General features: G+C 44.2%; 1 protein-coding gene across 2 annotated transcripts in view; it reads left to right on the top strand.

The window, feature by feature from the left end:
• LOC124803052 overlaps positions 1–25,080 on the top strand; it is a 594,138-nt gene that overhangs the window by 429,769 nt on the left and 139,289 nt on the right. For both annotated transcript variants that reach the window (XM_047264177.1, XM_047264178.1), the window contains exon 18: positions 17,386–17,507. In XM_047264177.1, the coding sequence (XP_047120133.1) occupies positions 17,386–17,507 (122 nt within the window). The remainder of the gene's footprint in view (positions 1–17,385; positions 17,508–25,080) is intronic.

The following is a 25,080-nucleotide window of genomic DNA, read 5'->3' on the forward strand; positions in this document are numbered from 1 at the left end:
AGCTGAGAAGGTCGCATCACTGGAACTAAAGAGGGCGGTAAACTCGTGGACATGAAGAGGAGACCATGGCAATGTCACGTTTCATTAATATGTTTACTGCAAGTGGTACCAACTGGAAGCTTTACTTCCACCCTACAGCGTCCAGAAGTCGGGAAATGAGACAGTTGGGAGCTAATGCTGATGGCCTTTGGATAAAACTAAGGCCCATACAGGATCAAGGAAGAAAAACCTATCTTGTGTGGACCACCATGAGGATGACAGATAGGAGTAGAATGAGGTACAGAGGGTAGCGACCCATGAGAGTTTCTGTGAAGATTTTTAGCCTGATTTGACCAGTCCTAAGACGTGAAACAGTAGGTGTGAGAACAGGGTCAAACTAGCTCTCAGAGTCCATTTTGATGAAGATAGGACACTTGGATTAGCATCATACCAATAAAACGTTCAGCCAACCCATTAGACATGGGGAAGAACGGGGCTGTGTGAATGAGCTTGATACCTCTGAATTCACAGAAGGTTTTAAATGTAGCAGAAGCAAATTGGGAGCTACTATCAGTGACTATGGTCTCTGGGACCCCTCAATGACGAAAACACCGGATAGGTGAAGATAGTTTGCCCAGTGGATGTGTAGGTCATTCAGAAGACTGTTTGTGTTGGTGACGACCGGCCAGAAGTGTCCCAAGATGGGAATATTGAAGTTCAAATGTAGCTCGGACTGTTGTGTGGTCCTATCTGGCAATGCAAAGAACCAACATGGCCAACGGTTTGCTTGCGCTGACAGTTTGGGCAAGCCTCAACCATGTGGGTGACGGCATTTCACTCCAAACCAATTTTCAGCAGGCTTAGCTCTTCGTTAGGAAAAGCTTCAGTGTCCAATATGTAGTTCAGCCAATATGCATAGTTCAAGACCAGATGGCATGATGTCCTTGGAGCAGCTGCTGTCCCTCTGTGTCAAGGATACCATGTTGAGTGTTGAAAGCTCAGGAGAGTGATGCCAGCACCATAGACACCCTGATGTTAAAGGCACTGAAGGTCCTGAGGCCAACAATGTCATTCCATGTGGTGAATTTTTGCGAGCAATTGGTCCTTGGCTGTGTGGTATGCTTGAACTTGGTTTCAGAGAGTAGGCTTGCTGTCACGTATTTGGCAGCAGTGTCCAGATGGGAGCAGATCTCTGGATCAAAGTCAGAGGATGCGTCCTGTCCCAGCGGCAAACGTGAGAGAACATCTGCATAGCATGATGAGATGTAGAGCAGAACTGAATGTCATAGCCATAACTAGACAAAAATGGGCCCCAATGCTGAAAGCGACAAGCCACCCATATTGGAATAGAAGCAGATTCCTGAAAAGGCCTTCTGGTTGGTCAAAAGGATGACGTGGTGACCTTGTACGTAGTCATGGATTTTCTGAGACCAGGTATAATCGCCAAAGATTCTTATTCAACTTTACTATCAATGTATTATGTCACAGACACAGTCTTTGATACAAAGCCAATGGGATGTTTCATCCTGTTGAGGACATAGAATGAAACAACCCCCATTCCATAGTCAGAGGCATCCAGTGCCTGGCGGTTCTCGTCCTGAAATGGGCCTTTTCCGCCTTACCTATTTGACAGCATGTGACACTGGCAAACCTCTCCACCTGCTTTGGCGGGGTAAAACTCCGTAAGAGATGTAGGCCAGAAGAGGGTCCATTTCAGATCCCAAAATGTAGCCCCAAATTCCAGGGTTCAATTCCAGCAGATATTTTATTGGAGGAGTAGATAACAAGGGTTTGGCTGTAACCACAATGTGCAGAATAATTTTACGATAATAACTGTGGCATTCACTGTCAGGTCGAGAGGTTTGGCAAGGTCACATCCTGTCAAACAGGTAAGGTGGAGGAAGGCCAATTTCAGGTCAAGAAACGCGATTTCACACTCTGGGGTTCAGTTTCAGCGAACGTTTTTGTGGAGGAGGTGATGCAAAGGTTTGGTTATGGTCGGACTGTGCAGAATAAACTTATGATAGTAGTTGAGTTGCTCCAACACCGATTTAGCTGGGTGGCGTTGGTGGGGGTAGGAAGATGTTACGTTGCCTCCACTTACTGTGGGGTAGGCCAAATGCCCTAGGCGCTGAAAACATTGCCTAAATATCCACCCTGGGAAAAGGAGAAACAACCCTTACCCTTATTGCACTTGAGGTTAGCTCGATGAAGAACTGTGAAAAGTGCTCAGACGAAGTCTGCCAGGTTCTGAGAGTTGTTAATGGAACAGTCCCGCCCTTAGGCAATTTTGGGTTTGCAAACAGAAGTGGAACATGTGTCTCAAAGCAACTGACTCCTAAGCCATTATCAGAGGAGAGCAAACTGAAGTTTGATAAGAAAGTTTTCAGATGGGTGATGGAACAACGAAAGTGAGGGTTGAAGGTTCATCACGTGAGAGAGACCCATGCCTAAGAGGATGAGAAGGCCTGGTGCATCCATGCCCCAGAATCTTTGCTGGTCACCAAAATGGTGTCCACTCAATTCACCATGTGCAGGAGCAGCTGGGTCAGGTGCTCCACGAACAATGAAAAATTGCATTTACACTGGCATAACCAAAAGATTGGCTATTGCAATGGTAGGGACTGAAAGGGATGTTGATAATCGAAAAATGTTGGGATTCTGCATCCAGAAGAAGCTGGAGCTAAGCATCACTGAAGTCGATATTAGCAAACATTCTGCCACCAGGGGTGGATTGGGATCTCCCTCAGCCTGAGAATAACATAAGCATCGATAACCAACAGGACATAGATAGTGGACTTGAAATAGCCACAGATATGCAAGGCCCTCGTGGGATTGGCAGTGACGGATTGGGGGAGGCCTACTGGGTGTTGAGTACTTTGGAGAGAATGCCTTTATCCTGGAGCCTCTGTAACTCATGTTCAAGACTGTTACAGCATGTTAATGGAACAATCCCACCCTTAGGCAGTTTTGGGTTGGCAAACAGAAGGGCAATATGTGTCTCAAAGTAACTGACTCCTAAGTCGTTGTCAGAGGAGAGTAACTTGAAGTTTGATAAGATAGTTTTCAGATGGGCGATGGAATAACAGAAGTGAAGGTTCAGCACGTGAGAGAAACCCTTGCCTAAGGGGATGAGAGCGCCTGGTGCATCCATACCCCAGAATCTTTGCGCAAAGAAAAGTAAAACAGTATCGCGCCTTTGCCATAAAACAGCCGCAAACCTTGATGAGATCGTTACTGCAAATCAACAGAGGGGTTGAAAAAGAGCTACAGGGGGGATGTGACTCCGCTGGCAGTACGAGTTACAATCAATTATGTTGCCAAGGCCCCAGTTGCGATCTGCAGCCAGATAGGTAAGTAGTTGATGTTCACCGTGATGGAAGCAAATCTCCTGTGAAGCGATGTTCAGTGTGCTTACGACACCAGGAAAGCTGTTTGCGTCCTCATGTCCCTCTGTGTCTGATGGGCAAATTCCACTGACATCCTTAGTGATACCTGCTAAACGTTGTCATGCTGGGCGGACTCCCTGCAGGGGGAGCAGTTAAGTGACAGGAAGGACACTGGTGCCCTTGATGGCTAAGAAACATTGGCTAAAGGAAGAAAGTTGCTGTGGGCAGCACTGGATCACAAAGGGTACGCCTCCATCCTGTGCGTTCGTCCAGGGACAGGTGCTTGCCTTGGACAGAGGGTGGCGCATACAATGGTTGGCGCAGCCCATGGGTTCCGCACACATTGCAAAAGTCCTGCAGAGCAGCTTGTATAGCTAAGACACTGATCGAACGCACTGATAATAGGGAGGCAAGTTTCCAACTACAGGTCCTTTAGCTCGTGGAGGTCCATGCAGAGGACTTCACTGGAGACATGAACATGAATTATGCCAGTGATCAAGGTGTCTACAGTAAGATGGTTTACACTGTTGGTTGCAACACCGAAAATGTCAGTCACGTGACAGGCACTGAAGGCAGGTTATTGTGGCAGCTTGTGACAGCAAAAGAATTTAGGGCGAGCCACCAATACATTTACATGAAAAACAAAATAGTCCAAAAGGCTAGACTTGATGTGACCATAAGGGAGAGCGTGAGTTTCGATTCTGGATGAAATATTACTAAATTTGGCGTCTGCAAAGGCCACGTCAGAGGTTCCAAGGTGCGAAGACTGGCACAGGCAGCAATGGCAGCGTAGCAGTGGCTCTGGAGGGCGTTCATGACCGTATTCGTCGCCTGGCCCAGGAATCCCACTGACTCTTCAGGACACAAACGAGTACAGCCGCAACCGCCAGTATACAGCTTGTGCTACTTCCAGTCACGTGGCCGGCATAAGAAAAACGTCCACATCACCAGCGACACCTGTCGTCTCGTAGGGAGCGTGAAATCCCTATCAGAAACTTGAATGTAATGTGTGCTCCTGCAGAGTAGGCATAATCCAATGATACAACCTATAAAGCAAATATGAGTATATATTTTCCCCTAAAATTTCATTCTCAAAATTTTACAATTGAAAATTATGACTGTTTATCTTCAAGGAAAGTGATTCAACAGAGAATATTATTTACTGTAGTTCCCCAATAGGCTCTCAAAAAATAGTTATTCTCAAAGTGAGAATACAAACAGTTGTTACAGATATCAGGTTGCTAATGAATGCAGTTTTAGCCTTATTTACTTCTTCCTAATATTTACATTGACTTTTCATACATATTTGCAGAAAAACTGAATCCAAGAAAATCGTACGTTCATATAAAAAAAGCAGAACATAGTTACCATTCGTTACCTGTTTCTTTCCTTAACTTTAAACACAATCACAAAAATTTTGGATAAAAAGCGTTGCCTCTCAGGCATCTTCAAGTTCGTAATTTTTCAGTTAAGGCAGAGATGAATTATACATACATTACACAAATATCATTTGCTAATCTTTTCAGTTTTCTTTCTCTTTCTCATTCTGACCCATAGAGCTCATGTCAGTAGATTAAAAGCTTTAATTGACTATCTACTTTCTCCTGGAATCCCCTAAGTCAAGGGTAATATTTTTCCGCTATTACTGCAACAACGTACTTCCTTCCTAGCCTGCTATTTCCTTTACTCAAAACGTTATCTGTTGCATCAAATAGCTTCACTATCTACATTACATATGCCAACTTCCGACATATTGCTGAAATCATTTTCAAGAAACATATGCTACTTACTTGCTGCTTCTTATATATGTCCACTTAATTCACATGTATTTTCATAAAACATTGGGCTTAGCCACAGCCTGGGGGATGTTCCCAGAATGAAATTTTCACTCTGCAGTGGAGTGCACTGATACGAAACTTTCTGGCAGATTGAAACTGTGTCTCGGACCGAGACCCGAACTCGGAACCTTGGTCTTTAGCGGGCAAGTGCTCTATCGACTGAGTGCTAGTTCTGCAAGATATGCAGGATAGCTTCTGTGAAGTTTGGATGGTAGGAGACGAGGTACTGACGGAAATAAAGCTTTGGGAAGGGGTACTTTGGTAGCTAAGTCGGCAGAGTGCATTCCCGCGAAAGGCAAAGGTCCCGAGTTCAAGTCTCGGTCCGGCATACAGTTTTAATCAGCCAGGAATTTTCGTATCAGGGCACATTCCGCTGCAGAGGAAAAATGTCATTCAGGGACCATTTAGTCTGATTGGTAACATTGTTCGTATCACACAGATTTCTTCACAATTTCTATGGTTACTATTATTTATATCAGATACAGGCATAATGACCATAGATTTAGTGTCAGAGAGACCATTTAAAAAATTTTCTGCTACCACACTCAGATTGCTTCTGCTATCCAGTAACTGCTGTGTTTCCCCACTTTGCACAAACATATTTCTTATGTAATATTCTACTTTTCCATCTTAGACTTTTAATCCAGCATCTTCCAACAAGCCATAAACATTGTTACACCTTTGGAAACCTCCTATATCCCTGGAGATTACACATATTTATGGGATTATTTTTCGCAATTTTTCGCGTGCTATTTAGCTAATCTGTCAACTACTGGCAACTAAAATAATTCACCGAATCTGACTACTCCCTGTACTTCTGAGCCCCATGTCTAATTCTTCCACTTTTCCCACCACATTACCCTCTTTACTATCTTCGCATACCAACTGACACCCATCATCTCCATCCTCTTCCTCACCTCTCTTAGAAACAAATAATCAGTCTTGAGTTTTCTTCAGTACTTGGCTCTGAGCACTATGAGACTTAACTTCTGAGGTCATCAGTCCCCTAGAACTTAGAACTACTTAAACCTAACTAACCTAATGACATCACAAACATCCATGCCCGAGGCAGGATTCGAACCTGCGACCGTAGCGGTCGCGCGGCTCCAGACTGTAGCGCCTAGAACCGCTCGGCCACTCTGACCGGCCCCTTCAGTACTTCCTTTAGATCCTCATCCTCCAAGATCTCCAATCTTAAACTATTTATGCTCTACCTGTTTTCCTCATAAACATTTCACCTGTTTCACTGTATATACTATCGTCTTCATCTGACTTTTTCTTCACTCGCATGCCCCTTGTACTACAATTAGTACATTACAATAACTATTTAATTTTTTATATTTATATACTCCCCCAAGTCACGATAAAGCATACATGCTTATCTCTGTTGTGTCACATCTTAAATTACTTTTGGATTCCATTATCTCATTAAGTTACATTATTCTCCTGTATTCTGTAGTCCTGTAGCATTATCCCTTCTAACACCTACCTGGGGTTTTTCATCACACCGGTTCCCAGAACTCGTGAAGATAGACGTTGGCTGTGGTTATTGTATCACAGACGCAGTCTCTTTGACTGTTCAGACATGTCACTAAACCCACCCAAAGATATAAACAACCATGCGTGAGCAGCGCCTATTAGACGGAGGGGGTCCGACAGCCGATCAGTTCCAGTCATTCCACCAGGAAGAAGGTGCACGGTTAGTGTTGTCTAAAATTCAACCATGCCTAGACAGTCAATACCGCGGTTTGATCGCGTCCGCATTGCTACTTTGTGCCAACAAGGAAGTGTCCAGGCGTCTCCGAGTGAACCAAAGCGATGTTGTTAGGACATGGAGGGGATACAGAGAGACAGGAACTGTCGATGACATGCCTCGCTCATGCCGCCCAAGGGCTATTACTGCAGTGGATGACGGCTACCTACGGATTGTAGCTCGGAGGAACCCTGACAGCAACGCCACCATGTTGAATAATGTTTTTCGTGCAGCCACAGGACGTCCTGTTACGACTCAAACTGTGCACAACAGGCTGTATGATGGGCAATTTCACTCTCGACGTCCATGACGAGATCCATCTTTGCAACCACGACACCATGCAGCGCGGTATGGATGGGCCCAACAACATGCCAAATTGACCGCTCATTATTGGCATCACGTTCTCTTCACCGATGAGTGTCGCATATGCCTACAACCAGACAGTCGTTGGAGACGTGTTTGGAGGCAACTCGCTCAGGCTGAACGCCTTAGACACAGTGCCCAGCAAGTGCAAGAAGTTGGAGGTTACCTGCTTTTTTGTTGTGGCATTATGTGGGACCGACGTACGCCGCCGATGGTCGTGGAAGACGACGTAACGGCTGTAGGATACGTGAATGCCATCCTCCGACCAATAGTGCAACCATACCAGCAGCATACTGCCGAGGCATTCGTCTTCATGGACGACAATTCCCGCCCCCATCATCCACATCTTGTGAATGACGTCCTTCAGGATAACGACATCGCTCGACTAGAGTGGCAAGCATTTTGTCCAGACATGAACCCTATCAAACATGCCTGGGATGGATTGAAAAGGCTGTTTATGGACGACGTAGCCCACAAACCATTCTCAGGGATGTACACCGAATTGTCGTTAAGGAGTGGAAGAATCTGGACCTTGTGGATAGTGTGCCGCGACGAATACAGGCATGCATCAATGGAAGAGGACGTGCTGTTGTGTATTACAGGTACCGGTGGTTACAGAAATCTGGACCACCACCTCGGAAGGTCTCGCTGTATGGTGGTACAACATGCAATGTGCGGTTTTCATGAACAATGAAAAGGATGGAAATGATGTTTATATTGATCTCTATTCCAATTTTCTGTACAGGTTCCGGAACTCTCAGAGCCGAGGAGATGCAAAACTTTTTTGATGTGTGTAAAACAGGGCAGTCCCAACTGCATAAAGGTGTGTACTTATTTAGTGGTGACCGGTTTCGACGACTGTTCTGGTCATCATCATACGGCCTACTCTGTGAAGGGCGTTACGTGAATGTACGCAGAGGGACGTAAACTACCAACACAAAAATGAGCATAGCACGTTAACAGTTACGCAAAAGGAAGACAGCTGCACCGACGGGAGTCTGCTGGAGCTGGCGGTGAGCGCTCGCCACTCTAGGGGCCGCGTGTAACCTCTGCTGCGCGACGTTTGATTTACAGCGCCGAAATAGAAGGAGCTCCACCGACCGTCTCCAGCACCGCATCACTGTCAGCCAGTGGCAGTAAAACATGTTAAATAAAGTATAAATAGGATTATTTGTGTACACCCTTGTGAAAAGAGATACATCGATACTCACAGTGAAGTACTCTTGGCCCAGTCGAGAGACACTGACATGGCCCGAATGTCATCTGTGGTGCTGACATCTGCCGTCAGTGGGGCTGAGGATCGCAGTTGGGTGTTTTGCTAATTCGTGTGTCGGTGCTCCAGTGTTGCTAACAACTGTACGAGGAGACATTTCTTGCTTGTGAACTAAACTCTAGGCGGCGTAGCTGCTAGTGGGCGTAGTTTCTTCAGTGTCTTTTTGCCTGGGAATGTGTGCTGGAGAAGATCGACGGTCCTCCTCTTTAGTCGGCCGGTAGGTTCGCCTTCCGTCCTCGCGTGTATGTCGTCCTATCGTGGGTCGCACAGCTTTTGCCTGTAAAGGTGACTCGGTAGCAGGACTGTACGGTTCCCTCTGTCTGGAGGGAGGACGACTGTTTCAGACTCTTCTCGGATCGCTCGAGTCTGCGTCGAGTGTGCCAGATCCTCTCCCTGACCAACTCTGCTGGCGATCCACTAGGCGGCCGCAGTCCTGGTGTGTTGAACGACCTTCGAAAAAGATGGTGTGATTCGGTCCTGTCCGCGTTTCAACACAGATATGACGGACTAGTAAGAAAGGAAGCGTGTTTCTGGAGCCGGCCTTGAGCACGGCCAGAGCACAGCGGCGGCCTACGTGGGGGTCCGCTCCTGTCGCGACACTCGAGGAGGGGCCGCAGGCACTGCAGCCACGCCGCTGAAGGCCCTGCACGGGCACTGGGGACGGGGGTGGAGAGAGAGAGAGAGAGAGAGTGAGAGAGAAGAAGATAGGGCAAGTTCGGATAAAAGTACGCGTCTGCTAAGGGTTCGCAGTGACATTTTGTCTGTATTGGCAATACTACATTGCGTTGTTGGTTCTATATTGACGCCATCACATGTAATACACCAGATTTATTGGTTGTAGCAAGTAAATATAAGTTGTTTCAGATTATGTAATCTTTAAGTTGCATATCCTAAGCCGAAAGCGCTACACGTGGTGATTAACTAAGATACGCAGATATTTTAATATGCTATTCTACAAGTAAAACTAAATAAAAAAGCTGATCTAAACATAGGTTTGCAAATGTTTAGGTATGGAGTTGCAGCTAATAAAAGATTTTGCCTGAAATTTAGCAACTTCGCTTACATGAAGCCAACGCAAGACTACACGTGAAACGCCCGCTAAACCTGCATGGCACAACACGTGATTAGGATTGTGGAAAGGGCCAATTAAGGTGTCGGTCAGGTTCACTCAAAATTGTAATTTATTGTAATTTAATAACTTTTTTAAACCAAAAACTTTAGAACTACGAGTTTCAAAAAGGCAATTATTTCACGGCTGAAGGCCTCCAGACAAAAAATCTTAAAGCAACAAGATAAATCTCAAGTGGTAAAAAAAAACATGCAGTTGAAATTGCAAATAATATAATTAACATATACATATACGCAGCGAGCCTGAGAGCCTCAAGGAAAGGGTGAATAGACAAACATAAACAAGATGCAATACAAACAGCCGAAGGTCCACAATAAAATTTTCAAGATTTAAAATAAATTACCATAACCTTTCAAAGGCAGAAGGCTGCAATGTTTTTTTTTTAAATTTAGAATAAGGATTTAAGTGGCTGAAGGCCCACAATTGATTTTCTAAAATTCAAAAATACATAAAATCCAATAAAAACAAGAATTTCTTTAAATCATTGGCTATGATAGATTATAAACAGACAAACACCGGTGAGAAGGACAATAAAGAAAACGGCACTCAGAAGCCTCCAGGAAGGTCTGTCAGCCCCCGTTCACTTAGGTGAGACAGGAGGTAGTGAGCCAAACTACACTTGATCCCTCGGAACCCAACCAGGGGACAGCCATGGACCGACCGACAAAACGACTTGCTTGCCACCAATCGGTGCATGAGAACTCAAACACCAAAAGTTACAAAGGTGATTATGCACAATGAAATGTGCATTAGCTGTCAAAACTACACACCATGTTGGACAGCGACAACAGGTGAGGAAAGGACGCTGCCTGAAATTAGGTTAGTGGCCAGGGCAGGTAACTGGAACACTAACGGCCACAAGGCAGAAAATTCCGCTGGTGCACTTGAATTGTCGTCAACCAGTATAGTTAGTTGCACTGCATGGCGGCTAAATTTCAGCAATAGAAACACTCAGTGTTGCTCACAGGAAAATCTCCCCAACAGTGAACCACCTAAACGAACCACCACAACATGAATGGACGTGGCTTGGGTAGTTGAAACCACTACTCACCTTTGACGTTCTGGGTCGTTGAACCACGAAGCTCGTAGTGATCGGACAGCTCCACCCATGCTCCGACTCTGCACAGGGACCGCCAGCAGACCCAGCCGACTGCACCGCGCGGAGATAACTTCCCTGGTCCCCAGCAACCGACCGACTCCATCAGAATGCCGACAACATCTAAAATAGTCATCAGTGGAAATAACGTCAACCACACACACAACCTGACAAACACTTACACGAAGACCTGAACGATACCCCACAGTAACTAAGCACGCACGAAGACAAATCGGGAGTTGATGCGCGCACACACACAGCCGACTCAAGAACGATCGGCGAGCCAAAACACGTCGTCCGGTAGGGCGACCGACCGACGATCCACCAGGACCGTGGCCCGGCTCAAGTGGTGCGTGGCGGCAATGGTCGGGCGAGCCATGTCGACGCAGACCTCACTGCTGCTCCAACCCGACTGCACTAGTGCCGCATTACAACTCACCGACTGGCAGGTCCAGACTGCCCTCCAGACGCGTCCCAACTGACTGGCCGCCAGAACTCGCGACCCGAACTCCCTTACGACAGACAGCGACCGGGAATCAATAGCAGTCGAGCAAACATACTACGAGAGGGGATACATCGATACGCGCTGCTAGCGCCGCTCACGGTCAGGCAAAGCAGCAGCTCAGTGACAGCAGTAATTTAAATTAACGTAGTGAGGTGGAAGTACGTTAAAAACAGGGTGTGAAATACATGACGGTGGGATCACGAGCCACACACGTCTCAATACGAGGTTAATGTAAAGAACGATTTCCATTTATTTTGTTGTTATTGATCTGGTGAATCTAACAAAACATGTGCGAGACGCATATTTGCAGTAGTTTTCCGGAAGATCCAGAGAGGCAAATCGCTGCTGGTAATTGCGTTGCACAGTTGCATGTGGGTTTGCTTCAGACCATACGTGCTCGTTATGTAAACTGGTTATACCATCTAGAGTAAACTGTGCCTCAACAGTAACTAAAATGTGTTTGTGTTACTGCCGGTCAGTTTATTGTACTTCAGTGTACGCCACACCTTAGATTGTGAAATGCCAATCGTTGAGAGATACGTCGTGTACTGGTACCCGGGCTATGTTGAATAGCATTCGTAATGCCCTCATCATCGGCTTCTCGTATCGAGCACTGGTACTGATTGTGAAAGCTAGGTAAAGAACCTGTCTCCCGTAACATTCGAAATACTCCACTAATGGTTCGTGCATTCGGAATCCTCCTAGTTGGATAACGTACACGATATTCGTTAACTGCAGCCGTAGTATTACCATCACATTTACAATAAATAAACATTTTATCGGCGTATTCCTGTGTCGTAGATTGGAAAGGCATCCCTATTTCATAAATAATCTACAAACTACAACAGTTGCATAATATTGTTATTATGTCCTTTCACTGAACAATACAGAAAACTAACTCGTTTCAAGGTTAGGAAAGGACTGAAACAACTCACTGACGATTGCCAACAGTGACATAAACGTTTCTACATTCTTAATCGAAATTAGCAAATTTACTTGTATAATAATCTTTGCTTCTCTGGATGTTATGTAAACCTACTGCAGATATACGTTCGGACATGTTTTATTAGAATCATCAGACAACAACAAAATAAATGGATATCGTTCTTTACTTTAACCTCGTGCAGTTTTGTGATGGCTTCATATTAGCGAAGCTGCTAAATTTCAGACAAAATCTTTTATTAGCCGTAACTCCGTAACCACACATTTGCGGATCTACGTTTATATGAACTTTTTTTTAAGTTTCACTTGTAGAATAACATATTAAAATATTTGCATATCTTCGTGAATCACCCTGTATAAGCACACACAAGAGAACATAATTATTTGCCAAAAGAATCGCCGTTCTGTGAGGGAACAAACCACAGCACGACAAACAGCGGGACCAAGCAGTGACCGCCATTTGTGATATTTTTTTGAACTGTGTGGCTCAACAGGTAAGAGCACGCCGCGAGACAGCGGGGGAGGCGACGGCCGTACTCTCAACTGCTCCTCCCTCCCTGTTCGTTTTTAACGGTTACTATCCACGAAGGCCCGTTAGGCAGACGGATACGAGTGTTCTGTCGAGCTGCACTTTCTCGAGTAGCCGCAGTCCGAACAGCTGAGAAATCCCCCGAGTGAACTGGAGTATTCCCGTTCAGTCCCGATATCGTCACAGCAGAAGACTTTGGTCCCGCACAAGTCACTGAGAGAGCCGAATATCCAACAACTGAAGAATGAAAAGGAGTTCAACAGAAGCCCATGGACAAATGCTGCTCCTCAGTGACAGATGTTTTGTCTGTGCAGTCGCCAGGAAAAAACAGCGAACAAGACAGAAATGAAGTTCACAGAGCTGTAGGCCTATCCAGTATTTATCCACTGCCAAAATATGATCGATCCCCAACAAAGAAGAAAATGTTAAAAAAAATGCATTCTTGGACAAACAAGTTAAACCAGACAAAACCAAGAAGAGTCAAAATACCAGGATCTGTACGGCTGATCTCGACTTAACCGCGGCACACATTTCGGGAACCACCAGGTCCAAATCCATGGAGGGATCTAATGTTTTGAAGTGTCCAGGGTATTTTGAAATCTACAAGGAGCCCGTTAAGGGAGACTGGATTAAATGTGATGATTTCTCCCAATGGTGGCATGAAGAATGCACAGGTTATGAAGGAAGGACATGGTGAATTTTCTTCTGATTTATGTTAGTGTACACTCTCTGACATGTCGCGTACACTTACCAGAAAATGCCGCTGAGAGCACGAAGGAGCTGTGACGTTTACGGTTTGTGTTAAAATTTAGGAAGCTGTTACTGATTGTCCTCAAATAAACCAGCAATATAATGAGAGAGGTTATATAAAACTGCAACCAGTCACTTTTTCGAATAAAATGTTTTATTCCATGAACCGGTTTTCGAACCTTTGCAGGTTATTTTCAGATGGTTTATGGAAGTTACATCATTATTTCTAGCATAATGCAGGGTGCTGGTTATATGACAGGAAGATGGAACACGCTTTAATGTATCGACATGACTATTACTTATCTGTCGAAATGGATGTAAATTAAGTTTTTTACCTACTGCGACAGTATGGGCGGCTTTTTCCGTTAGTGTCCATCTGTCTGCCTCAGTTTTGATGTCCAGTTGTTATATCACTACACACACTTTCACACAAACTATATTAATCTACAGTCTGACAGCGAGACTTTGCCAGCATCCAGCATGCGCTTTACAACTGATGCTTGTTTTTAGTTAATCGTATGGCTAGGGGCCCCCCGTCGGGCAGTCCGTTCGCCGGGTGCCGGTCTTTCGATTTGACGCCACTCCGGCGACCTGCAGTCGATGAGGATTAAAGGATGATGCCGATGAGGACAGTACAACACCCAGTCTCTGGGCGGAGAAAATTCCCCTACCCAGCCGGGAATCGAACCCGGGCCCAGAGGATTGACAATCTGTCACGCTGACCATTCAACTGTTGCTAGTAACAAAGATCTTGATAAAAAGATATGGCAGAGCCCTTCTTTGCACAGAGATGTAATTTGTTCTTTTTTATCTGTACTAAAGTCGATATAAGGGCAAATATTTCAATCAGACCGGCGATAACGGGAGAGCACAAAATAAAATACATAAATAAATTGCTACAAGAACTAACTTCAGGCGATCTGACGCCTTATTTCTATTTGTATATTAACGTATAATACATGCAGTTATAGCAAATATTTTAATCATGATTGGCATTAACATGAGTGCCCAGGAATCAATAATACAGAGTTATTGTATTTGCAAATGCGATACAGCTGCTTGTACAACTAGGACATCTATATTTAAATTTAAATTTTTAAATTAATAACAAACCTTCAAATGAACTGTTGACTTATTTCTCTTGCTAAGTTAACTGTCATAGTAAATAAATAAACTAAATTTCCATCCATATCGACAGATAATAAGAAGTAATGGCGATACATTAAAGCGTGTTCCATCTTTTTGCAATAGAGCCGGCACCCAGCATTGTGCTATAAATAATGATCTAACGTCCAGAAACCATCTGAAGATGAACCTGAAAAGGTTCGAAAACCGGTTCATGGGATAAAACATAGTTATTCAAAAAGTCACTGATTGCAGTTTTATATAACTTATTTACATTCAATGAACAGTCACGGTTCTAAAATATCCGTCATGGATAAACATAAACCAGCTATAATTTGTATAAGAAAAGTTTGTTTTAACCTTGTCATCTACTAGATATCAGCGGTTAAGTGCTTAAGTGCGTACTCTTCTCCGACTCTGCAGTATAAGGGCGGCACGCAGCAGATGTCACTCAATCATCAGAAACGCCTGAAGATGGCAAGATGTCGGGATGCCGAAATGTCGCGGCTTTTAGATGACGCCAGCCGGCTGCGTACTCGAGAGCTATTCAGGTTTTTCCTATGACGCGAAAACGTAAAATCACACATGAAGTACAGCCTTATTTGCCGTAACCATGTATACTAATTCATAATATTCGACAGGGATCATTTTTAATTCCACTTTTTCATACATACATAAATAAGTACCTACCTTCACACGTGGGGAATACATAGCCAAAACTATTTCTGTCTGGCACAGAATATGGATTGAACAAAGTAAAGAAGAGGACCTTTCTGACAAAGCAAACGTTGTCACTCTATAGGTGTCAGAGTGGTTTGCGAATTGTAAGTATTTGAAAAGCAACGTGCATTCTCTACTGTGGTATGGCATCATTCACAGGAGAATGTTGGTCTGGGCGTAACAACATTCTAAAAACAAACTAGAACTACTGGAATACTGAAAAGCGCACGCTGTAGTGACTGGTGTAAACGTTCTTTAAACGGCTAAGAATCTTGACCCCTCCACAGCTATGTAATGAACCAAAAGTACACCGAATAAAGAAATAACTGCTCTGACAGTGAAAGTATGCACTATCACAGCTGAAAGGTAATTAGTAAACTGTTACCTGCTGTCACCTCATACGAAAACGTGTCTCTCGTGATGGAGCAAACCCATTCAGAAAGTTACTTAAGTGTACGACCCACCATGTTAGCCGTTTGGTCCAACGCACTGCTTTCCGGGCGGATTAGAGTCGAGGTCCGGTGTGCTGACCAGTCTGTGGATGGTTTTTCAGGCGGTTTTCCATCTGCCTCGGCGAATGCGGTCTGGTTCCCCTTATTCCGCCTCAGTTACACTATGTCGGCGATTGCTGCGCAAACCCTGTCCCCATGTACGCGTGCACCGTAATTACTCTACCACGCAAACATTTGGGGTTACACTCGTCTGATGTAAGACTTTCCGGGGGCGGTCCACTGGGGTCCGAACCGGTCAGTAACCCTGGGTTCGCTGTGGGGCGGCGGTGGGGTGAGTGGACTGCTGTAGCCTGTTGTGGGTTTGTGAACCACTGAGGGCTACGGCGGGGGCGAAGCCTCCCCGTCGTTTCTATGTCCCCGGTTCAATACAATACTATGGAACACAATACTTAAGTCTACACACTTGTTTCCAAATTACATGTTCTTAAACGGAGTGTGCTTTACGCTTGTTCCAAAACTACTTCCACTTTTTCACCCATTAAGTATAAACTTGTGTAAATCACTCATTTGTTCATATCTTGACTATCCACCATAGTGCATCAACGATATTCTGAATCATCATTGCAGCCAACACTATTTTATTTATAATTGCTACTTTTGTATATTTATCAAGGTGAGCGAACAGCGGAATTTAGGTTGTGGCTTGAAATTGGTGTTACACTCTTTAATTTTATCATCTACGTGGAAAAATATTTGTATTTAACGTCTTACACAGAACATGTGTGTGTAAGTGTACTTGTGTGTGTGTGTGTGTTTCTGATTGAAGTCTTATTCTTTTTCCTGCAGTTATTGAATGTATCGTAGTCGTGATCACAGCAAAAACCTCGTAGACAATACATAGCTTGATCGATGAATTGTGAGAGAATAAAACGCGTACAGCCGTCCTAGAGTGCTGACACCCAAGTTTTCAGATAGTCTGCATAACCAGTTGTGCTGGCCACCGTTGAGGTATATGTAGGGATCGTGTCAGCCCCTTCCGCACCAACTGCACCTTGAAAATGGCGCACTGAGGCGCCGAAACTGGTTGCAACAGAATAAATAAAATCATAAGGACGGCTGTAGGCGTTTTATTTTCTCACTATAGGAAACGACCTCGGTTCAGAGACCGCCTGTCAAAGGGATGGACGTACAAAAACTGAATGGTAAATGTGCAGCTGTGACAGATATCGAGCAGTATAACAAACGAAAAATACTTGCGAAACTTTATTGATTCATCTAATTTTGTAGTTTTTACATCTCTGGCACTTTTGGGTGATGTATAATTGTATATATTGCCACTATAATCTGTGACGTGTTCATAATGAATCTTTTGCAAACTGTCTTCGTTATCTCTTAGGACCTCACAGGCTGCTTTTTCTCCTCACGTAAACCTTCACCACCACTGAGTCGTTATTTTTCAGTCTTTCCCCTTTTCCTTTTATTGTTTCGTGATCCTTGTCTTTCTTACTGATGGACTGACTTGAAATAATTGTTCTGTTTCAGGCCCAGGGAGGGTGAGAGCAGCGAAGGCAGCGCCCTCGCCGTCAGGCAGGCAGTTGCGTGTCACATGGCTTCCTCCATGGAATTCACAAGGCCAATCTCTGCGGTATAAAGTCAGATATCAGGTACCTGAATAGACTGTCAGTAACGTAATACCTATAATGTGAATGAAAAAACAGACGCGAGTATACAGTAATTACGTCTAAGAATTCAAATTACCGTTCACTAAATAGCCAGCACGCTGTCCCATAGAAGAGGATGATAAACTGTTCCGAAGCTATTCTGCATGCTCGTCAACTAATCAGCAATTTCTCCAATTTCTGAATAGACATCTATTCGCACATACACCCTATCTCATTGTACCGTATATGAACTTGCTTTTCTTTCTACTTTTGTCCTTAAATATAATAATATAATACGTTTCCAAGTGTTTTGTGCACCCTCTTCTTTCTCTCGTTATCCTGAGGCTCGTTTGTGTTAAAATCTTTAACATAAATTTGGTAAAGTATAATTCGAGAAGAAATTCAGAGTAACATGGATTGCTTGGATCTTGTCGTATTTCTTATAAACAGGCAATGAAAGGGAGGTAGGAAAGATATAATTGTTTAAGGCGATATCAAAACCGGAACTACAGCTCCTGTAGTCACGATAGTGCAGTGCCTGTATTGTTCAGAAATACAGTGCGAAGTTCCTTGGGACGCGCTTGCATGTCCAAAAGAGCTGGCACTGCGGCGACTACAGTCGTTATAAAATACATGAAATGTATTGGCAGTTACGAACATGGAGAACAGTCAGCTGTAGACTGGAATGGCTACACTTATTATTTGTGCCGGGCCGGGCTCGAACCGAGATTTCACGGTTATCGCGAGCGGTCGCCTCACCATTAGGCTACCCGAGCACGACTCTCAGCCAGAACCAAACTTCCGTAAGTCATCAATCATGAGTCTGCTACCTGCACTCGTACATCCATTACGTACACTATGTGATAAAAGGTATACAGACACCTACCTGAAGATGACTTAGCAGTTCGTGGCGCCCTCTATCGGTAGTGCTGGCATTCAATATGGTGTTGGCCCACCCTTAGCCTTGATGGCAGCTTCCGCTCTCGACGGCATACGTTCAATCTGGTGCTGGAAGGTTTCTTGGGGAATGGCAGGCCATCCTTCACAGAGTGCTGCATTGAGGAGAGGTATCGTTGTCAGTCGGTGAGACCTGGCACGAAGTCGGAGTTCAAAAACATCCCAAAGGTGTTCTACAGGATTCAGGACTCTGTGCAGGCAAGTCCGTAAAGGGATGTTACTGTCGTGTAATCCTTCCGCCACAGGCCATGCATTATGAACAGGTGCTCGGTCGTGTTGAAAGATGCAATCGCCATTGCCGAATTGCTCTTCAACAGTGGAAAGCAAGAAGGTGCTTAAAACATGTGCTGTGATAGTACCACGCAAAACAACAAGGGGTACAAGCCCCTCCATGAAAAACACGCCGGCCGGTGTGGCCGAGCGCTTCTAGGCGCTAGAGTCTGGAACCGCGCGACCGCTATGGTCGCAGGTTCGAATCCTGCCTCGGGCATGGATGTGTGTGATGTCCTTAGGTTAGTTAGGTTTAAGTAGTTCTAAGTTCTAGGGGACTGATGACCTCAGTAGTTAAGTCCCATAGTGCTCAGAGCGATTTGAAGCCATTTGAAAAACACGACCGCACCATAACACCACCGCCGCCGAATTTTACTGTTGGCACTACACACGCTGGCGGATGACGTTCACCGGGCTTTTGCTATACCCACACTGTCACCAGATCGCCACATTGTCTACCGTGATTCGTCACTCCACACAGCGTTTTTCCACTGTTCAAATGGTTCAAATGGCCCTAAGAACTATGGGACTTAACATCTGAGGTCATCAGTCCCCTAGACTTAGAACTACTTAAACCTAACTAACGTAAGGACATCACACACATCCGTGCCAGAAGCAGGATTCGAACCTGCGACCGTAGCAGCAGCGCGGTTCCGGACTGAAGCGCCTAGAACCTCTCGGCCACAGCGGCCGGTTTTCCACTGTTCAATCGTTCAATGTTTACCCTCCTTACACCAAGCGAGGCGTTGTTTGTCATTTACCGGCGTTATGTGTGGCTTATGAGTAGCCGCTCGACCATGAAATCCAATTTTTCTCACCTCCCGCTTAACTATCATAGTACTTACAGTGGATCCTGATGCAGTTTGAAATTCCTGTGTAATGGTCTGGATAGATGTCCGCCTATTACAAATTACGAGCCTCTTCAACTGTCGGCGGTCTGTCTGTCTGTCAACAGATGAGGTCGGCCTGTACGCTTTTGTGTGCTGTACGTGTCCCTTCACCTTTTCGCTTCACTATCACATCGGATACAGTGCACCTAGGGGTGTTTAGGAGTGTGGAAATCTCGCGTACTGACGTATGACACAAGAGACACCCAATGACCTGACCACGTTCGAAGTCTGTGAGTCCCGCAGAGCGCCCCATTCTGCTCTAGTGACTACTGAAGTCGCTAATATGAAGTACATGGCAGTAGATGGCACAACATGAAAAACGTATGTTTTGGGACCGTCGGATACTTTTGATCACATAGTGTATATTCCTATACAGTGAGGTGCACGTATGTCCGAAGGAACTTTGCATCGTATTTCTGAGCAACACAGGCAGTGCAATATCAAAGCCGGACAAGCGACCTTCTATTGAAATATCTCCCCCGTACAGGAATATACATAATAGACGTACGAATGCAAGTATTAGACACGTGTTTGACGCCATATGGAAGTTTGGGTCTGGCCATGAGATGTCCTCACGTAGTGTAATAAGCCTAATGGTGAGGCAACCGCTCGCGTTAAGTGGGAAATGCTGGTTCGAGTCTCGCTCCAGCAAAAATTTTCCTTGTCGTCAATCCATTATACGGCTGATCTTCATCCATACTCCCAACTGTGAATACAATGATGTAGTCCTAGATACGGTTGCGGAGGTGGTTAATTTATTATTAAACTTCCTGGCAGATTAAAACTGTGTGCCCGACCGGGACTCGAACTCGAGACCTTTGCCTTTCGCGTGCAAGTGCTCTACCATCTGAGCTACCGAAGCACGACTCACGCCCGTTACTCACATCTTTACTTCTGCCAGTATCTCGTCTCCTACATTCCAAACTTTACAGAAGCTCTCCTGCGAACCATGCAGAACTAGCACTCCTGAAAGAAAGGATATTGCGGAGACATGGCTTAGCCACAGCCTGGGGGATGTTTACAGAATGAGATTTTCACTCTGCAGCGGAGTGCGCGCTGATATAAAGCTGTGAGTACCGGCCATGAGTCGTGCTTCGGTAGCTCAGTTGGTAGAGCACTTGCCCGCAAAAGGCAAAGGTCCCGAGTTCGAGTTTCGGTCGGGCACACTGTTTTAATCTGCCAGGAAGTTTCATATCAGCGCACACTCCGCTGCAGAGTGAAAATCTCATTCTGGTAATTTATTATTATTTCCTTCATTTCATAAATATTGGAGAGAGTTTTTAAGTATCATCACAAATGAAATTAAATTTTTTTTGTTAGTGTAGTTACCACAACAATTGCCCTTCTTCGCGGTGTTTTAAGTGATTCTAATGTATCGGAAGCCAGTGAATGTATAATATCTGCGACTATGAAATCCAAAGCAAAACAGTAAAATTGAGGGAAACTTAATAATGAAACAAAATGTCAACTTCCATGTCCCCAGCATTCCAAATACGTATGATCTTAGAAGTTGTCATGTATAAATACGGAAATCATACGAAGAAACAGGAAGCTGGTGTATAAGGCTTTTAGAAATATACAATTCATCAATATGGACTATTGGGATGCACTGTATACTCCAGTGTGTTAAATGTAAGTTCAAAAAATGAGGTGGAAATAGCGAGATGGTAATGAAATCCTGTAGCCACTCCATCCAAAGGAAGGGACAGCGTCATCGAACCAGGTTAGGAATACATTATAGAAAGCAGTAACAGCATCTCAAGATTGTGGAGTTGCTGCTCTTGAATTACGGTTTTTGCAGATAAAATTATTTCATACAACGTCCGCCTGTTATGCAAACCGCTGGTTTTTCATGTGACCCAAACGTCTTTCAGCACATGTGCTCCATCATCAGAGGGTTTTCTATATTCAAGTCTGTGAAATGTTTTTGGCACCGGATTTGAAGTTTGGCTACTTACTATCACGCCCTTGTGTGTGTGTGTGTGTGTGTGTGTGTGTGTGTGTGTGTATTTAAGCTGCTGTCTTTCCTGTAAAGTTCCTTTAATGTGATAAATAGTGTGTATGCAGAATATAGTGTATTCATTTATAACCTGATTTCCTTCTCCTGTTGCCCTCAGTATCTAGAGGTTTCCTTATATTGTTAGTTAATAGCATACATTGTGGCTGGATTTTAGTGTTTTTTAATCTTTCTGTTGCAGCTGGGTTGTGGTTTTGGGACATTATGAGGTCTCCAAATGTGCTATGAGGGTTTTGAGCTGTTCTGAATATGTTGTTTTAACGTTTCTGCGTGGTTTTCCTATGTATCCTGACTAACAAGTGTTGCCTAAGGGTTCATATATACCTGATTTGCTGAATTTATCTGTAGCTGTTACCTGTGCTCTGAGTTTTTTCTTAGTTATGTTATCTGTTCTACTTCTATTTAAAGTCCTTTCTTTAATATTTTGCCTGTTCTGTGAACAATACTGTTGTTGTAGGTGAGTATTTGCCATTTAGTTTTGTGTGTGTGTGTTGCGTTGTTGTATATTGCATATGTTCATTGTTTGTGTGTTGTGTTCTTTTGCGTGGTGTGTGTTGCTGTGTGTATGTGTACTCTTCATCCATTTTCCGTTTACGTATTTGTTGGTTTACTTTGTCTATCGTATTGGTATGAAAACTGTATTCCACTGCTATTCGTTTTGTTGTATTTACCTCCTGTGTGTAATTCAGTTTGTTTATTGGTGTTTAGTTTAACCTGTGGAGCATGGATCTGACGTTTGCTTACTTGTGACCATTGGGTGGTTTGATAGATTGTGACTGGTGGTGCTCGTGGTCATTAGTTTCCTAAATATTGTGAAGTCACGGATGTTGTTTATTTTTGCATGCTGAGATCCATAAAATTATACATGTTGCCTATTTTTGTTTCTGATGTGATGTGGATTTTTGGCTGTACATGACTTGTTTCACTGTGCAGCTGGTTTGTGTGTGAGTGCAGTTCATCAGTAAGGCGTATTATGATTCAGCAAAAAGATGCTGCTATATAAATTTGTATTTGCTTTTTTCACAATGTGTCTGAAGAACTTGTCCTCCTATTTAGTCATGAATACGTTAGTTAAGAAGCCACTCACCGGGGGTCCCATTGGCAGTCGTTCATGTTGGAATGAAATTCTTTGTAGAACCCAAAGTAAATAGGTCGGTCCTAAGATAGTTGCTATTTCATAAATATCTGTGTCTGGTGTGTTTCCACGGTGATTTAGTCACTGTGTGATGATGGTTGCTTCATCTATTGGAATGCAGGTCTTGTATGTAAATGTCCTTGATTCTGCCTATTAATTCCTGTGAGTTTTTCGGGTCCCTGTTGTTTTCAAACGTGCATGCTTTGTTTAGTGATGTGTGTGTATTTTAGGCTAGGTGATGTGATGGAGCATTTCTGAAACTGATGACAGTTTTTAAAGGAATATATTGGTCGTGCAATGAATTACAACAATTGACCAGTAATCCAACAGCAATGGCCCAGAAAAACACTTTTGTAAACAACAGGAACCTTGAAAGCTCAAAGGAATTAATGGTCAGAATGAAGAATATAGACTACTAGGCATAGTGAGCCTTATATCAATGTACAACTGCATTCCAGTAGACAGGACAACCAACATCATAACACAGGGACTAAATCAACATAGAAACACACAAATTATTCTCGGGACTGAGACCTGGCTGAACCCTGAGATAGGAAGTTCTGAAATATTTAGTGAGGGTTGGAACGTGTATCGGAAAGACAGATTAGACACCGTAGGAGGTGGTGTCTTCACTGCAGTTGACAAAAATATTGTGTCTACTGAGGTCGAAGAAGAGTGTGATTGTGAAGTTATTGTCTGGACACGTTTAACAGGGCTAGGGAAAATAAAGCTAATTGTGGGGTGTTATTATCGGCCACCAGGTTCCACCGTGACCGTCCTAGAATCATTCAAAGGGAGTCTACATTCTGTATCGCGGAAGTACCCGGATCATGCTATATTAGTCGGAGGCGATTTCAACCTACCTAGCATAGACTGGGATGTCTATGGATTCATTACAGGTTGTACAGACAAGCCATCGCGTGAATTACTTTTGAACACATTATCCGAAAACTGTCCTGAGCAGCTAAATCGACAGCCAACACGTAATGGAAATATTTTAGATCTGGTAGCCACGAACAGACCAGACCTCATCGACGGTGTCAGTGTTGAGACAGGGATTAGTCATCATGATATTGTCATTACGACTATGGTTACGAAAGTTAAACAGTCGGTCAAGAAGGCTAGGAGAGTATTCTTACTAGAAAGAGCAGATAAGCAGTTGTTAGCATTCCACTTAGTAAATGAATCGACTTCCGGTACGATAGACGTGGAAGAATTATGGGCAAATTTTAAACACATTGTAAATCACGCATTGGACAAGTATGTGCCGAAAAAGTAGGTTACGGACGGAAAAGACCCACCGTGGTTTAACAGCGCAATTCGGAGAATGCTCAGGAAGCAAAGACAGTTGCACTCGCGGTACAAGAAAGATCGGGAGAATGAGGACAGGCAAAAGTTAGTAGAGATTCGTGCTGCTGTAAAAAGAGCGAAGCGCGAAGCATTCAACCACAACCACCGTCATACCTTGGCAAAAGATCTTGCTGAAGACCCTAGGAAATTCTGGTCTTAGGTATAATCGGTAAGCGGGTCGAAGGCTTCTATCCAGTCGCTCACTGATCAGTCTGACCTGGCAACGGAAGACAGCAAAACGAAAGCTGCAATTTTGAATTTAGCATTTGCGAAATCTTTCACGCAGGAGGATCGTACAAACATACCGCCGTTTGAGTCTCGTACAGATTCCCGTATGGAGGAGATAGTGATAGACATCCATGGGGTTGTGAAGCAGCTGAATGGATTGAAAACAAATAAATCTCCAGGTCCTGATGGGATTCCAATTCGGTTTTACAGAGAGTACTCTACTGCATTGGCTCCTTACTTAGCTTGCATTTATCGCGAATCTCTTGTCCAACGTAAAGTCCCGAGCGACTGGAAAAAAGCGCAGGTGACGCCTGTATATAAGAAGGGTAGCGAGACGGATCCTCAAAATTACAGACCAATATCCTTAACATCGGTTTGTTGCAGGATTCTCAAACATATTCTTAGTTCGAATATAATGAATTTCCTTCAGACAGAGAAGTTGCTGTCCATGGATCAGCACTGCTTTAGAAAGCATCGCTCCTGCGAAACGCAACTCGCCATTTTTTCATAAGATGTCTTGCGAACCATGGATGAAGGGTATCAGACGGATGACATATTCCTTGACTTCCGGAAAGCGTTTGACTCGGTGTCCCACTGCAGACTCCTAACTAAGGTACGAGCATATGGGATTGGTACCCAAATATGTGAGTGGTTCGAAGACTTCTTAAGTAATAGAACCCAGTATGTTGTCCTCGATGGCGAGTGTTCATCGGAGGCGAGGGTATCATC

Source organism: Schistocerca piceifrons, chromosome 6 (genome assembly GCF_021461385.2).
Source record: "Schistocerca piceifrons isolate TAMUIC-IGC-003096 chromosome 6, iqSchPice1.1, whole genome shotgun sequence".
NCBI classification, from domain to species: Eukaryota; Metazoa; Arthropoda; class Insecta; order Orthoptera; family Acrididae; genus Schistocerca; species Schistocerca piceifrons.